This window comes from Eptesicus fuscus, chromosome 6 (assembly GCF_027574615.1).
Source record: "Eptesicus fuscus isolate TK198812 chromosome 6, DD_ASM_mEF_20220401, whole genome shotgun sequence".
In the NCBI taxonomy this organism is placed as follows: domain Eukaryota; kingdom Metazoa; phylum Chordata; class Mammalia; order Chiroptera; family Vespertilionidae; genus Eptesicus; species Eptesicus fuscus.
In genome coordinates this window covers 4,069,462-4,086,509 of record NC_072478.1, presented here as the reverse complement: position 1 = coordinate 4,086,509, position 17,048 = coordinate 4,069,462, and the positions used below count along the sequence as shown (strand labels likewise).

Sequence of the window (17,048 nt, the reverse complement as noted above, 5' to 3'; positions counted from 1 at the left end):
TCTGTCTCACTGTGGCTCCGCACCCCCTGCAGCGCCCTGCCCACAGCCTGGCCCTGAGCGTCGGCCGGTCTCTCTGAGAGGAATGGCGATAACTCCCCGAAGCTCTCTCCCGCCGGGCCCAATCAGCAGGCAGCAGCACGCCGAGGTTTTATTCTCCTGGTCTTTGTACCAATCACTTTCAGAACCATGACTGCCACTAGGCTTACATAGTGAACAGCCACCTGCAGACTGCTCCCTGCTATTGGACACATCGTACATGGTGACCTTTGATATTTCTTATATAAAAACTAAGGTGCTAGATTCCTCCCTGAGTCCAGAGCTAGGGAAATGTCTGCTTCCTTCTTTTTTTAGGTCACGAGGGCTGCAATGGTCCGCAATGTTTCTCTTTGGGCCCCGGCTTCCTCGTTGTCAGGAAGCTGGTGGCTGGGTAACCCACCGGCTGTAGCGTCCTGGAACCCAGGTTTGCTGGTACGACGCCTGCCCACGGTCTCATTATCAGCCTCATGCCCCCATGCCGCCTCCTCCTCATTGTCTTGTCCCACTACTTTACAGCTCCTTGCTTTGTAATAAAGACAGCATGGGCTTAAGAGTCTGACTGCCTGGGGTTTTGAGAAGCACACTGACAGTTTGTAACGGTGTGATCTTGAGGGAGTTTGGTAATAGTCTCTCTGCCCCCCCTTTTCATTTGTATGGAAAGGACAATGAACGCACCTGCCTTCGACAGTCATTGTGAAAATGAAATAAGATAATGCGTACGAAGCATGGTTCAAAGACACCATTATTGCAGTCTTTTCCTTTTGGAAGAAATTGTGGTGAAATATCGTAACATTTACCATCTTAACCACCTTTGAGTGTACAGCTCAGCGGTAAGTACACGCACATGGCTGCCAGAAGTCTTTTCATCCTGCCAATCTGAAACGCTGCACCTGGAAATAACAAGGCCCCATGCACTGCTCCCTGCCCCCGCGGCCACCCGCGTTCTGCCTCTGTGATCCTGACGCCTCCGGACGCCGCAGGGAAGTGGAGCCTCGCTGTGCTGTCCTTTCGTGATGTCACTGAGCACGCGGTCCCTAAGGCTCATCTATGTTGTAGCATGTGTGAGCATGATCTTCCTTGGGAAGGCTGAGGAAAATGGCATGTGTACGGCACCTTAGCTCATCCACTCACGATGGGCACGTGAGTTATTTCCAACTCTGGCCTTACAGAGAAAGACACAGAAGCAAATTCGGGGTCAGAGGACTTGGTGAAGAATTAGATGGGACATCAAAAGTATAATCAATAGAAGGAGAAATTGATCACTTTGGACTTCTCTGAAATGAAAATCTTTGACCTGTGAGGCCCTGTTAAGAGGGTACATAACAAGGTAACAGACCGAAGGAAATATGTGCAAACCACTGATTTGGCAAAGGACTGGTGTCTAGTCTACAAAAGGAGCCCGTGAAACCCAACAGCTAACAAGCCAGACAGCTCGATTAGAATATGGGCCGGCACACGCCGGACAGCCGGATGGCAGATCAGCACCGGAAGGTGTTCCCGCAGCATCGCTGTCGGCACAGGCAGACGAAGATTCAATGAGGTATCGCTACACACTCAGAACAGCTAAACAAAACAAAACAAAACGAAACAAAAACACAGCATCAGATGCTGGCAAGGGTGTGCAGAAACCGAACTTCATACATTGCTGGTGGAAATGGAAAATGGTACAAGCCACTCTGGAAAGTGATTTGGCAATTTCTTAAAAACCTAAACATACCAACCATAAACTCAACCAGCACACTTCTTGGCATTTCCCAGGGAAATGAAAACGTATGTCTACACAAAAAATCTGGACGTGACTCTTCATAGCAGCTTTGTTTGTAATAGCCCCACACCGGAAACACCCGCATGTCCCACGGCAGTGAGTGGTTAAAGGAACTAGATCATCCTCAGCCAAAAACAGGAGCCCCGGCGTCCCCACGGAGGGCGTGGATCTGAAGGGCGCTATGCTGAGTGGGAAAGCCAGCGTCCCCAGGCTGTGCCCTGTGCGGCCCTGTGCACATAACCTCCGTCAGAAGTAGAACTGAACTGGAGGACAGATTGGTGATTGGGGAGGGGGGGGGGCAGGTGGGGGGGAGAGGTGGGGCAGGAGGGAGGTCTCCCTGGCCAGAGAGGAGGTTTCTAGCTTGATTTTGGTGGTGGCTCCAGGGGTCTTCACTTGGGATAAAATGACACAGGCTCTCCCCCATCCCCCAACACACACACACACACACACACACACCCTGTGCCGAACTCTCCCGGATTTAAGTAAGATGGAATCAGTGGAGAAACCAGGTGAGGGGCGCACAGGACCTCTCTGTGTTATTATAATGATTTTTTAAACAACAGAAACGACGGTGGCCACATTATTTCACAAGAGGAGAACGCAAACAAAGGAGGGGCGGTGGGAAACGCCAGTCCTCAGCTCTGCCCATCCCTGCCCTGGGGAGGAGGGTGCCACAGAGTGGGCGGTGCTCCCTCCCGGGGTGGGCGGCGACAGCGCGCAGCCAGGCGCAGCCCCACCTCCCGCCAGGAGTGCGGATCGGAGCGCGCAGAGCCGAGCGCTCAGAGAAGGACGGAGCCGCACTTGGGAACCGCCGGTCGGTGCGCGCGTCTTGCCGGGGCTGCCCTCTCCGCACCTGCCGGCGCCCCGGCGGAGCCAGGCTGTCCCGGCACCGGGCTGGGCCAGCGCGATGCAGTCGCTCAACATCACCCCCGAGCAGTTCTCCCGGTTGCTGCGGGACCACAACGTGACCCGCCAGCAGTTCATCGCGCGGTACGGACTGCGGCCGCTGGTCTCGGTCCCCGAGCTGCCGGCGCGCGCCCAGCTGGCCTTCGTGCTGGCCGGGGCGCTCATCTTCGCGCTGGCGCTCTTCGGCAACGCGCTGGTGGTCTACGTGGTGGCCCGCAGCAAGGCCATGCGCACCGTCACCAACATCTTCATCTGCTCCCTGGCGCTCAGCGACCTGCTCATCGCCTTCTTCTGCATCCCTGTCACGACGCTCCAGAACGTCTCCGACACCTGGCTGGGGGGTGAGTCCGCCGCCCCATCCCCTCACTACCCCCTCCAGCCCCCACACACTGTCTGCTCCTCTGACCTCCTGCTGTCTTTCTAGCAGAGTCTGTCCTTAGCACTTCCTCACCTGTGCTCACTTGCAGAAGTTTTTTGCCTCTTGTGATCTGTCCCGAGTTTTCCTCTCCTTGTCACTTAGAGACAGGGTCAGGGACCGGCTTGGGAAAGAGATCCCAGGCAGGGAGGTGGGGTGCATCCCACTCTCCAGCCAGTTCAGCTTCTTTTGATGATTACCATTTTTTTTCTAATCCTATATAATAAAAGCCTAATATGCTAAATTAACAACAATTATTAGCAGTCGCGGTGGGACCAGTCGCTATGACGTGCACTGACCACCAGGGGAGACGCTCTGACCCATAGGTTAGCTTGCTGCTGGGGTCTGGCCGATCTGGACTGAGCGAGATGGGCTGGACACACGCTGAAGCCCTCCCACAGTCCCTCCCCGGCCCGATTGTGCACGGGTGGGGTCCCTCAGCCTGGCCTGTGCCCTCTCACAATCCCAGACCCCTCTGGGGATGTTGGAGAGCCAGTTTTGGCCCAATCTTGCAGGCCAGGCCGAGGGACCCCACCCGTGCACGAATCTATGCACCAGGCCTCTGGTTTTTAATAAAGGATAATTACCAAGGTTTAACCCCCCTAATTTTTAATGAAAGGTAATTACCAAGGGGTTTTTTTTCTTCTAATTTTTAATAAAAGATAAAAATGTTTCAAATACTAAAAGCCCCAACCTCCCCACCTCCCCACCCGTGGCTCACTCCCCAGGGTGCCTGTGTGGCTTCCAGACAGTCACCTGCAGCCCAAGCACACAGGTGGACTTAAACCTTTACAAACTAATATAACACATTTGCAGAAAAGGGTGCATTGGACCCGTCATTTATAAAAGGATTATCAGGGCCAGGCGGGGGAAGGACACAGAACCTCTGCCCTCCTGACAGAGAGACAGTTCCTCTCCCTCCTTAGTGGGGAGCGGAAACCGCGGGGCCCTGGGGGTCCCTGAGTCCAGGGCAGTGTGTGGAGGTTGGGAAAGCAGACACTGCACTTCCAGAACAATCCAGTCCTTCCAGAGACAGCTAGAGAGTGTGTCCTTGTCACCCACAAGCACCCGCAGGTACCTGGGTGTGCCTGGGAAGAGGCATTTCCCTGGGTGGGTGTGCTCAGATCCTCAGTCCACAATCCTCACAAAGTGGTGGAGACGGGTGGGGGTAAGGGGGGGAGAGACTGTGAGAGAAGTTGGCCTTATGCCCTCAGGCCCTGCCATGTCCAGCCCCTCGCTAATTCCTTTTAATCTCCTGCAGGGTGTTCCTTGCATCCCACAATCACCAATGTGAGGTTTTCAGTTTCTCTCCCTGGCATTGCTTTCCCCCCACTCATTCCCGTCTCATCTTCAGTGTAAATGTTCCCCACATGAATGTGTACAGCACTCCAGTCCGGAGCGGTGACTGGGAAGTGGAATGCAGTGCGGGAGCGGGAAGTGGACTCACGGGTCAGAGACTTCCTCAGGCACTCGGTGGAGTATCTTAAAGGTGCCCAGTGCAACCACCTCCATAAAGTTTCTGTGGAATCTTTTGATCATCTTATATAATTTGTTATTCTTAGAACTAGGCACGGGCGCTTTTGTTTCTCAGTTTGTGAAGACAGACTTAGGAAGCAGACGTATTGCTGGGAGATGGTAGCTCCGTGTTTAAAGGACAGCATCACTGAGCAAAGCGGACCTTCTACTGAGGATCGAAAGACTGGATTCCTCCTGTGGCTCCGAGACATGCTGATTCTACGCGTCTGGACCTCGGTGTCTCAGTGAAACGTGAGGGATTCTGGGCGCTGGGAAGCAGGATGAGGCAGACCTCAGAGCCGAGCCGGGGGAGAGCGATGCCAGGAAGGAGCACCTGCCTCTTCCCACCTGAGGATGCGGGTGGACCCTGCACGGGCTTCTTTCATGCTTCCTGTTTCTTCGTCCGACGTCATGGAGGGCGTTTCCTTTAGCTTCTAAATGCTGAAAAGGGGTAATAGGTTGTTTATTTATTTTACAGGGTTAGTGTGAGGGTGACGGGTGCTAGTAAAAGTGCTTTGAAAAACACTAACCATTACACGAAGATGTAAAGCAGTAATTTTATTAACGAGTGTTTGGTTGGAGGTGGCCTGTGTTTGTCTGGGGCCAGATTTATAGAATAAATATTCTTTTTTATTTTTAATATTTTATTGATTTTTTTACAGAGAGGAAGGGAGAAGGATAGGGAGCTAGAAACATCGATGAGAGAGAAACATTGATCAGCTGCCTCCCGCACACCCCCCACTGGGGATGTGCCTGCAACCAACGTACATGCCCTTGACCGGAATCGAACCCGGGACCCTTCAGTCCGCAGGCTGATGCTCTATCACTGAGCCAAACCAGTTAGGGCTAGAATATTCTTATAACCTGAGTAAGCAGCACAGAGATGCACACTCAGGGAGAGGAGAGAGCTTCTGGGGAGAGTGAGCCCGAGGGCATGGCGTTTGAGTGGGCAAGATGGGAAAATATTACAGAACTCCTGGGGTCCGTTAACAAGAGAAAGGTCAAGAGAATGAAGTCCAAGAGTTGAAAATGAGCTCGGCATTTATTTTTTGTGTGAAGCTACCGAGGGTCGCCTTTCGGGCAAAGCATCCATTTATTCGGAAATGAATAGAGCTCACCTGTGCCTCTGTGGGCTCCCAGAACAGGAAGTAACCCGAAATGAACAGAACTAGGATGGGACAGAGGAGGGCCCGGCCGCGGTGGGGGCAGGGAGGCCTCTCGTGTTTCCAGAGGAAGGAGGAGGGAGTGTGTTCTAGAACAAGGGGAGTTTGAAGGGAAGAAGGCAAAGCGCTCCAAGAACAGTGTGGAAGGCTTTTCAAGAATATCGCTTAGATGTGGGACTGGCGGCAGTGCCACTGGGGGGCATATTGAAAGGTATATAACCCCCATAAACTATGACTTCCCCTCAAATGCATCAGCTGGGGCGGAACTTCAGCACAGTGGCCACCAGGAGGTGACAGTGGAGGAAGGAAGACTGGATATCCTGACCCCAACCCCTCCCCCGTCCCCGCCGCCCCCGGGGCAGGATCGCTGCTGGGGAGGGCACAGGTGGGGGGGGGTGTGTGCCCAGTATTCTCAGATCTTCTTTTATTGCTGTTATCATTTTATTATTACAGATTTTGATGGTGTTGGCATTTACTTCACATTTAAAAAGTAAAATGCACTTGGGGGAAAGAACCTTTCTGTGGGTTTGGCCCCAAATAATTCACAGACTTCCAGGTGGGACTAGTCCACAAAGCCTCTCCAGACGCTCTGACCACGGCGGGGTGGGGATGACCGACTGGGTGTTCGTCTGCTTTTGCCACTCACGCCCTGGCTGGGGACCAACAGCGCCTCTGAGCGAAGCCACGTTTTGACAAGATCCCCGGGCAGGGCCTACGGCTCTCAGGCCTGGCTGCACAGAGATGCCCCGAAAGCCTATGGAACTGATCTCTGAGCCCCAGTCGGGTGGCTCAGTTGGTTGGAGCATCACCTGGTACACCGAAAGGTCACAGGGTCAATTTCATCAGGGCACATACCTACGTTTGGGTTTGATTCCTGTCAAGGTGCATACGGGAGGCAGCCAACTGAAGCTTCTCTCTCTCTCTTCCCGCCTCCCCCTCCTCCTCCCTTCCTCTGTCTCCAAAAACAATAAAAACATATCCTCTGAGGATTGAAAACCCCCAGCCCAGGTGGCTCCAGGCCAGTCGCTGGCCCAGACTCGGATCCTCTGAGCCAGGAGCCAGCTCGCCCTGAGCCTGCCCGTGCGTCTCTGCCCAGGTCCTCGGTTAAAGCCCTCGTGCGGCTGCTGCAGGTCACGGTGGGAGATCTCCACGGTGGGAATCGACGGCCACGAGTGAGGCCTTTAAAACAACCCCCACGGTTGGTGTCCAGCACACCACTGAGCAGACATCGACTTTCTAAGAGGGAGACAAGGGGATCCAAAGCAGTTGGTGTTTTATTGAGTGACACTCACCAGAAGGTGATCCAGGGATGCTCAGCTCTCAGCCGGCCCAGCATGAGGCAAGCTGCCCGCCAGTCCCCTATGCACCTGCCTTAGCATCCCAGCATCAGCCACGTCCCACCCACCAGCCGCCACTCGCACTCCCGAAACCTCCCCACACAGAGCGAGCAGGTGTGGGGGCTCCTTCCCCCAAAAGAGTCAATGGGCTTGCTTATGACTTTCCTGTTACCACCAATGTGAGAATGGGCTGTGTTGCCATAGCGACGAGGAGTGGGCCCTGGAAGTTCTGACTCCCGTCTGCTCGCTCCCCTGTGTGGTCAGGCTCCGGCACGGACTTGCCGTGGTGCCCGCGGCCGTGGCATTTACTGTCGGACCTGCAGCCGGTCCTCCTCGTGTGTCTCCGACTCCCTTCTCCTTTCAGCCGTTTCGTCACAACATCTAAAACTCTTCCAAATTCACGGACTGCACCTGTCGCTTTTCTTCCAGGTACTTAAGAAAAACAATGTTCTGTTTTATCCAGTATATTCAGTGGCATTTTCCAGGTAAATGCAGACACTTGGGTCTCTTCTGGAGGACTCCACAAACGCCTCTTCCTTCTTGCTTTGTTTCCTTTGTCCCTGTCCCTGATGTTCTGCCTGGGCAGGTTCTCACTCCCTCTTCGAGTCTCTTTTCTTTCCTCGTTCATTGCTGCACAGACGCTGCCCTGGGGACTCGCGCTTCTTTGCGGGTGATTCTGAAATCAGTGTCCAATCGTCTTTTAAGCCACGGCTCTCCCCTGACGTGAAGACAGACACTTACACGCGGGGTCTTACCAGCATCCCGCATTCCCTCACCTCTGCCCAGGGCTGCACTGATGAATAGTCCCGGGAGCCATGCTCCTATTCAGCATTCCCTGGCTCTGCTGTGTGGGGTGTGGGTGCTGAGGAGGGTGACCTGTGGGATGGTGTGGGTGCTGAGGAGGGTGACCTGTGGGGCGTGGGCGAGGAGGAGGGCGACCTGTGGGGCATGGGTGAGGAGGGTGACCTGTGGGGCGTGGGCGAGGAGGAGGGCGACCTGTGGGGCATGGGTGAGGAGGGTGACCTGTGGGATGGCATGGGTGCTGAGGAGGGTGACCTGTGGATGAGCCAGGCCTCACTCAGAGCAGGAGGGGAGCGGGTTCCTAAGAAAGGATGGAGGAAGCATGAGTGTCTGCTGATATCAGGCCTCTGGATGAGCAGTGGGGAGTGTGCAGTGAGGAGAGCACAGTGGGGAGAGCACAGTGGGGAGTGTGCAGTGGGGAGAGCACAGTGGCGACGTGCAGTGGGGAGAGTGCAATGGGAAGTGTGCAGTGGGGAGAGCACAGTGGGGATGTGCAGTGGGGAGAGCGCAGTGGGGAGTGTGCAGTGGGAAGAGTGCAGTGGGGAGAGTGCAATGGGGAGAGTGCAGTGGGAAGAGTGCAGTGGGAAGAGTGCAGTGGGGGAGTGCAGTGGGGGGAGCGCAGTGGGAAGAGTGCAGTGGGGAGAGTGCAGTGGGAAGAGTGCAGTGGGAAGAGTGCAGTGGGGGAGTGCAGTGGGGAGAGTGCAGTGAGGGAGTGCAGTGGGGGAGTGCAGTGGGGAGAGTGCAGTGAGGGAGTGCAGTGGGGGAGTGTGCAGTGGGGGAGTGTGCAGTGGGGGAGTGCAGGGGGAGAGTGCAGTGGGGAGAGTGCAGTGAGGGAGTGCAGTGGGGGAGTGTGCAGTGGGGGAGTGTGCAGTGGGGGAGTGTGCAGTGGGGGAGTGCAGGGGGAGAGTGCAGTGAGAAGAGTGCAGTGGGGGAGTGTGCAGTGGGGGAGTGCGCAGTGGGGAGAGCACAGTGGGGATGTGCAGTGGGGAGTGCAGTGGGGAGAGCACAGTGGGGAGTGTGCAGTGGGGAGAGCACAGTGGGGATGTGCAGTTGGGAGTGCAGTGGGGAGAGCACAGTGGGGAGAGTGCAGTGGGGAGAGTGCAGTGGGGAGTGTGCAGTGGGGGAGTGCAGTGGGGAGTGTGCAGTGGGGGAGTGCAGTGGGGAGAGCACAGAGGCGACGTGCAGTGGGGGAGTGCAGTGGGGAGAGCACAGTGGGGATGTGCAGTGGGGAGTGCAGTGGGGAGAGCACAGTGGGGAGTGCGCAGTGGGGAGTTTGCAGTGGGGAGTGCGCAGTGGGGGAGTGCAGTGGGGAGAGCACAGTGGGGAGTGTGCAATGGGGAGAGCACAGTGGGGATGTGCAGTGGGGAGAGCACAGTGGGGAGTGTGCAGTGGGGGAGTGCAGTGGGAGTGTCAGGTCAGGTTGGGGCATGTTCAGGTCCTGGCTGTCCAGGGCCTAGGGAGGGGCTAGGGGAAGGGGGACTTGTGGTGACTGAGGTTATGGAAGCTTAAGGCGTGGGAGGGTTCCTTCTGAAGACTCCCAGGAGCTGGGAGTCAGCTCTAACCCAGTCTCCTCTGGCGCTCAGCATCAGGAAGGTGAGGCGGGGAGTGCCTGGGGCCAGGGAGAGTGTCGGCCCAGCCTTCCTCCTGCGGTGGGTGCAGCCCCAGCGGGACAGGACGGCGCTGCGGCTCTCCCTGCAGGCCTGGGTGCGGTGAGAGGACTGTCTAACGGTGGCTGGGAAATTGACTGAAAGCAATTCCGGGAAAGGACTTCCAAACACCCCGAGTAACAGCATCCCTGGGGACCGCACACCCACAGGCATTTGCGCAGGTGAAGGCAGCTGCCTGGGAGAGAGTGTGGGACTCGGCGTTCCCAGCAGCTGGTGGGAGACTTCCTCCTCCGAGAGCAGCGAGTCTCAGCCTCGGCAACGCTGGGCATCACCCGGGAGCTCACAAACAGCGCCTGTTCCTGCCCTTGGAGTCCAGTTACCCGGGCTGAGTGTGGTGCCCGCCATCGGATTTTCAGAAGTTCCCAACAGAACTTCCGTGGCTGGGCCTTGACCTAGGAACCAGGAGGTCACGGTTCCATTCTGAGTCAGGGTACATGCGCGGGTTGCTGGCTGGATCCCCAGTGTGGGGCGAGCAGGAGGCAGCCGATGGATGATTCTCTCTCATCATTGATGTTTCAGTCTCTTTCTCCCTCTCCCTTCCTCTCTGAATTCAATAAAAAAATAAAAAACAAAAATAAAGAAAAGATTCTAACTTGCAGCCAAGGTTGAGAACCACGGATGATCTGTAAATGGTGACAGGCCTGCGCTGTGAGGAAGGCCGAGAGGAAAAATGGATGCAAAGCACACAAAGTGGTGTACAGCTGTTACCGTTTTAAAAGGGCCGTTGGAGGCCGATGCTGGGACCTGCAGAAGCAGACTGCCCGGAGGGGTCCCACGTGGACCTCGGAGCAGCCGCTGTGTGGGAGCAGCGACACTGTACTGACGCCCCCGACCTTGCTGGCCTCCTGCAAGAGGGATGTGCAGAGAAGTTAAAACTGATGAAAATCTGGAGAAAGGGGACACCTGGAGAAAGATGAGAAGAACGGTTCTTTGTTTAAAATACGTTTTTTTATTGATTTCAGAGAGGAAGGGAAAGGGAGAGAGAGAGAAACATCAATGATGAGAGAGAATCACCGATCAGCTGCCTCCTGCACACCCACACTGGGGATTGAGCCCTCAAACCTGGGCATGTGTCCTGACCAGGAATCAAACTGTGATCTCCTGGTTCATAGGTCAACGCTGAACCACTGAGCCACGCCGGCCGGGCGAGACGGTGCTAAGTTAGCACAGCCCACAACGTTTCACCGGTGCCTGGAGCCCAGCAGGTGGGGCAGGAGCAGGCCAGGCCCAAGCTCCACCACCGGCTCCCTTCTCCCTTCTGCGACATGGGGCTCGCCTACCCCGTCGGTTGAGCTGGCGTGCGGGTTTTTGTACACTGTGCTCTCTGGATCCACACAGCGGCTTCCCTCCCGCGCTGTGCAGAGAGCCGCTCCGCGGCCACCGCAGCAGCTGCCTTGTGTTTGGGGGCGATGCCACAGGAACATGAGGCTCTTCCGCCCTAACAAATCCCACTGGGTTTGCAGAAGTGAGACGTGTCCCTGACGACACTGCGCGAAGGGCGAGCCATGGGGCACGCGCTGCCTCTCTCCGCACTGTGCAAGGCGCCTGCAGACTCCGCTCCTGCAGTGCACGTGGTGTTACGTTCACGTTTTGGTTCTGCACTTCCTGAGTCTTAGCCTGGGCCCGCCAAGTTCTTTCTTCTCTTGCCTGTCATCAGCCGAGCTAGCACTTCAGTCTGCTCATTGGGTGTCTTTGTTGCCACATCTCTGGCTGATCTGAAGTGCAGGGCGTTACCCACGTGGCCTCTGGGTCTGGGTAAACCAGTTTCAAATAGTGGTGTATCAGTAGCTTTCCCTTTAAAAAACTGTAAATGTCTGTTCATGTTTTTTTAATTTATTGGGGTGACATTAGTTAATAGGATCATATGGTTCCACGTGCACATTTCTATGATACATGATCTGTGTATTTCATTGTGTGCCCGCCACCCAAAGACTAACCATTTTCCGTCACCATATGTCTCAGCTCCTATACCATCTCCTCCACCCCCTTCCCTCTGGTAACCACCCTCCTGTTGTCTGCGTCTATGAGTTTCCGTGTTAGATCCCACATATGAGTGAATTTTGCTGACTGACTTATTTCACTTAGCATACTAGGTCCAGCCCTAGTGTCACAAATGGCAGTGTTTCATCTTTTCTTATGGCTGAGTAACATATGTGTACCACACCTTCTTTAGCCAGTCCTCTATCAAAGGACACTGGGTTATCTCCATGTCTTGGCCACCATTAATAATGCTGCAATGGCTCTAGCTGGTTTGGCTCAGTGGATACAGCGTCGGCCTGGGGACTGAAGGGTCCCGGGTTCGATTCCAGTCAAGGGCGTGTGCCCTGTTGCGGGCTTGATCCCAAGGATGGGGGGCATGCAGGAGGCAGCCGATCAGTGATTCTCTCTCATCATTGATGTTTCTGTCCCTCTCCCTTCCTCTCTGAAATCAATAACAATATATCCTAAAAAAATGATGCTGCAATGAACAGGGTGCATATACTATATCTTTGTGAAAAAATGTTTTTGAAATTTTTGACCCAGAAGAGAGATTGCTGGGTCATATGCTAATTCTGTTCTTCATGTTATGAGGAACCACCATACTGTTTCCATGGTGGCTGCACCAGTCTGCATTCCCACCAGCAGTGAATGAGGGTTCCTTTCCCTCCACAGTCTCTCCAACACTTGTCATTGCTTGTCTTGTTGATGATGGCCACTCTAACAGGTGTGTGCTGGTATCTCATTGTAGTTTTGATTTGCATTTCCCTAATTGCCAGGAAGGTTGAACATCTTTTCCTATATCTGTTGGCTGTTTGTAAGTCTCCTGGGGAGGGGTGTTTGTTCAGGTTCTTCCCCCACTTTTTTAAAAAAATATATTTTATTGATTTTTCACAGAGAGGAAGAGAGAGGGATAGAGAGTTAGAAACATCGATGATAGAGAAACATCGATCAGCTGCCTCTTGCACAACCCCCACTGGGGATGTGCCCGCAACCAAGGTACATGCCCTTGACCGGAATCGAACCCGGGACCCCTCAGTCCGCAGGCCGATGCTCTATCCACTGAGCCAAACCGGTTTCGGCTCTTCCCCCATTTTTTAATTGGATTGTGTGTGTGTTTGGTTTGAGTTCTTTCTATATTTTGGATATTCACCCCTTGTCAGAGCTGCTGTCTGCAAATACCCTCTCCCCCTCAGGTTGGCTGCTTTTGTTTTGTTGTTGGTTTCTTCTGCCGTGCAGAAGCTTTTTAGTTTGATTCACTTATTTTTGCCTTTACTTCCCTTGCCTTTGGGGTCAAATTCATAAAATGTTCTCTATGACCAAGGTCCATAAGTTTAGTACCTATGTTTTCTTCCATGTAATTTATAGTTTCAGATCTTATATTTAGGTCGTCTTTGATCCATTTTGAATTAAATTTTGCACACGGGGACAAACTATAATCTAGTTTCATTCTTTTGCACGTGGCTTTCCAATTTCCTCAACACCATTTATTGAAGAGGCTTTCTTTTCTCCATTGTGTACAGTTTCTGGCTCCTTTGTCAAGAAAGATTTGCCCATATACATGTGGTTTTATTTCTGAGCTCATTTCTGTTCCATTGGTCTGTGTGTCTGTTTTTCTGCCAATACCATGCTGTTTTTATTATCATAGCTCTGTAGTATAATTTGAAGTCAGGTAGTGTGATACCTCTGGCTTAATTCTCTTTTCTCAGGATTGCTTAGGCTCTTCAGGGTCTTTTGTAGTTCCATAAAAATCTGATGACTTTTGTTCTATTATTTCAAAGAATGACTTTGGGATTTTGATGGGGATTACATTAAATCTGTGTATTGCTTTGGGCAATATGGTCCTTTTAACTATGTTGATTCTTCTGATCCATGAACATGGTATATCTTTCCATTTTGTTGTGTCTTTTTCAATCTCTTTTAATAATGCTTTGTAGTTTTTAGAATATGTCCTTCACCTCCTTTGTTTAGTTTATTCCTAAGTATTTTATTATTTTTGTTGCTATTACAAAAGGAATTGTTTTTTTCTCATTTCTTTTTCTGAAGCTTTATTGTTAGTATAAAGGAAGGCAGTGGATTTTTGTACATTGATTTTGTATCTTGCAACTTTACTGTATTTGTTTATTGTTTCTAATAGTTTTTTGGTGGAGTCTTTAGGGTTTTCAACATACAGGATCATGTCATGTGCAGAGTGACACTTCTACTTCTTCCTTCCTGATTTTGTTGCCTTTTATTTCTTTCCCCTGCCTAATTGCTCTGGCTAAGACTTCCAGAACATGTTGAATAAAAGTCATGAGAGTGGACATCCTTATTTTGCTCCTGATTTTAGAGGAAAAGCTCTCAGTTTTTCACCATTGAGTGTGATATTGATTGAGGTGAGGGCTTGTCATATATGGCCTTTATGATGTTAATGTACTTTTCTTCTATACACATTTTATTGAGTGTTTTAAGCATAAATGGATGTTGTATTTTATCAAATGCCTTTTCTCCTCTACTGATGAGACCATATGTTCTTAACCTTTGTTTTATTAATGTGGTGTAGTACATTGATTTGCATATGTTGAACCATTCTTGTGCCCCTAGAATAAACCCCAGTTGGTCGTAGCGTATTATTATTTTAATGTATTATTGTATTCGATTGGCTAGTATTTTGTTTAGGATTTCTGCATTCATATTCATCAGAGATATTGGTCTGTCATTCTCTAGTGTTATCCCTGCCAGGTTCTGGTGTCAGCGTTATTTTGGCCTCATTAAATGTGTTAGGAAGTATCACCTCTTCTGCAATATTTTGGAAGAGTTTGAAAAGGGTAGGTGTCAAATATTCTTTGAATGTTTGGTAGAATTCACTAGTGAAGCCATCTGGTCCTGGACTTTTATTTTGGGTGGAGGATTTTGATGTTTGTTTCAATTTCCTCAGTGTTTATCAGTCTGTTTATATTTTCCATTTCTTCATGATTCTGTCTAAGAAGGTTATATATTTCTAGGAACTTATCCATTTCTTCCAGTTATTGAATTTAGTGGCAGGTAGTGTTTCATAATACTTTAGTACGATCCTTTGTATATCTGTGATGTCTTGTGACCGCTATTTCATTTCTGATTTTGTTTATCTAGGTCTTTTCTCTTTTTTTCTTAGTGAGTCTAACCAGGGGTTTGTCAATTTTGTTAATCTTTTCAAAGAACCAGCTCTCTGTTGTATTAATTTTTATATAGTCTTTTTGCTCTCTGTTTCATTCTATTCTGCTCTAACTTTTATTATTTCCTTAAATCCCAAGAACCTAACATTGCATCTTAAAGAACTAGAAAAGAAGAACAAAAGCAACCCACATTGTTTTCTTTTAATCAACCTTGGAACAAATTCTTCAGAATGGATATCGTCATTAGATGCTTTCACGAACTTACAGCTCCTTACACTGTTTTCTAAATTAATCTAAGAATGATTTTCATCTTTCCTACATGAGTACTCTGTTCGTTTCATTCTGACCTTTTCACTTGGATCCTTTTGCGAGTCACTGTTACACTGGGGTGGAAACTAATACTGGCCCAATTGCTTTCTATTTCCAAGCCCCATTTTTAGAAACAATGAGGTCTTATTCCTATTTGAATTATTGAGGCCTGCACTGTGTGTGATGGGAGGTGAAGGTGGGGGTGGGTATAGGTCAGTGGACACCATTCATGCCCAGAAACGAGTTCACCTTCTGGAACTAAAACTGCATAAGCAAGTTAAGGCAGGAAAGCGATACATACTAAACCAAAGCATTTGCTTCTAGTCCAGTAGGCAAAGGGGAATTATTGCAGTTTTCAAGTAGAAATGGAAGCAACAATGGAGGCAAACTGAAACAGTCAGATTTGGACTGAGCTGTCTTAGCACTGACAACGCACACAGAAGGAGCATTGACCAGCGTAGTCTGCATTTTAGGCAACATACCTTCCAGAGAAAAAGTAACCAAAAGGATGTCAAGTAAGTTTCCTTCGTTCTGAGAACAGCTGAGAAGGGAATGTACTAGAAGGATGTTGGAGGCACACAGGATCAGTGTGAAGCTGGAGGGACAATAGGGGCCAAGGGTGCTCAGAGGTCGCAGCAGTCTCTAAGTTGTGGTCTGTTGTCGCTCATGACCTGGTGGGCACCGGACCGCATACCTTCAACCCTCTTCGTCTTCACTGGCTCTTTCAACACTGGGAGGGCCTCTATCTGCCTGTCTCCCCACAGGGAGCTGAGTTCATGCACCAGAGGAAATTGTGTTGAGATTAAGAAATGCAGGTAGATGGACAAGAAATAGCCATTCTGGGCGGGCTCTGAGAAGCACTCTGATTTTAAAGCCTGATGGTCCCAGATGGAAAAAAGGGAAGGGCATTCCAAGAAAACAGTGCCCTACACCAGGAATTCTAGGATTATCCCAGCTTATTGTTGTTATTATTATCATTATTATTTAATCCTCACCTGAGGATATGTTCTTATTGATTTTTAGAGAGAGAGAGAGAGAGAGAGAAAGGAGGAGGGAGGGAGAGAAAGGGAGAGAGAGAGAGAGAGAGAGGGAGAGAGAGAGAAGAGAGAGAGAGAAGGAGAGAGGGAGAGAGAGAGAGAGAGAGAGAGAGGAGAGAGAGAGAGAGAGAGAAATATCAATGGGTTGTCTCCCATACACTCCCTGACCCCTGACCTGGGATTGAACCCAAAACCCAGACATGTGTCCTGACCAGGAATTGAACCCACAACCTCTTGGTGTACAGGACTACACTCAACCAATTGAGCCACTTGGCCAGGGCGTCCTATAAGTTGCCATTTATGTAAAGAAATGTCACAAAGGACACATTCTTGCAAAGCAGCTTAGACCTGTGCGAGTCACACTGGGGAGTCACACCGAAGAGCCACCAGAAACAGGAGCTAAAGATGAAGGGCGGGTCGGTGGTTGACATTTCGTAAAGGGCAGAGACAAAACCCTAGTCCTCAGTGCCTCCTTCGCTCCAGGCCGCCAGACCTTGAAAAATGATCTCCGAATTCAAAAGGGCAAAGCAGAGCTGGTTCGAGTGGGACTAAAGATCGAGATAAATGAGCAGGGAGCAAAAGAGCATCTCCCTACTTTTCAAAAGAATGCAGATCTTCAGCGTAAATTGCATGCAGGACATGGACGACACTCGGAGGTGTGATCAAGGAAACAGAGTTGGCGACGGCTTAGCCAGTTGCTTGGAGAAACGTCAGAAGTAGCGCGTTGGGCAAATGCGGTCTGGACTCATAAAAAGGGTAAGATGACAGATAGCAGAACCAGGGCCTGGTGCAGACCTGTCCCGCGGACTATTGAACAGGTGACTTGTGAGCCTGTGGGTGAGAGCTGCCGCAGAGCGGGGGGCACTGAGACAGGGCGCCGTGGCCTGCGCCCGGCTCCATGCTGTCACACACAGCTGTGCGGCCCTAAGCAGGGCACGTCTCCTCCGCACTGCGGCGTCTGCACTGGGAAATAAGGCTACGGAACG

At 51.3% G+C, this 17,048-nt stretch overlaps 1 protein-coding gene across 1 annotated transcript in view; it reads left to right on the top strand.

Moving 5' to 3' along the window:
* The first annotated feature begins 2,708 nt into the window (after window positions 1-2,708).
* QRFPR (pyroglutamylated RFamide peptide receptor) overlaps window positions 2,709-17,048 on the top strand; it is a 28,222-nt gene continuing 13,882 nt past the window's right edge. The window contains exon 1 of the mRNA XM_008154908.3: window positions 2,709-3,048. Coding sequence (XP_008153130.2) covers window positions 2,709-3,048 — 340 coding nt within the window. The remainder of the gene's footprint in view (window positions 3,049-17,048) is intronic.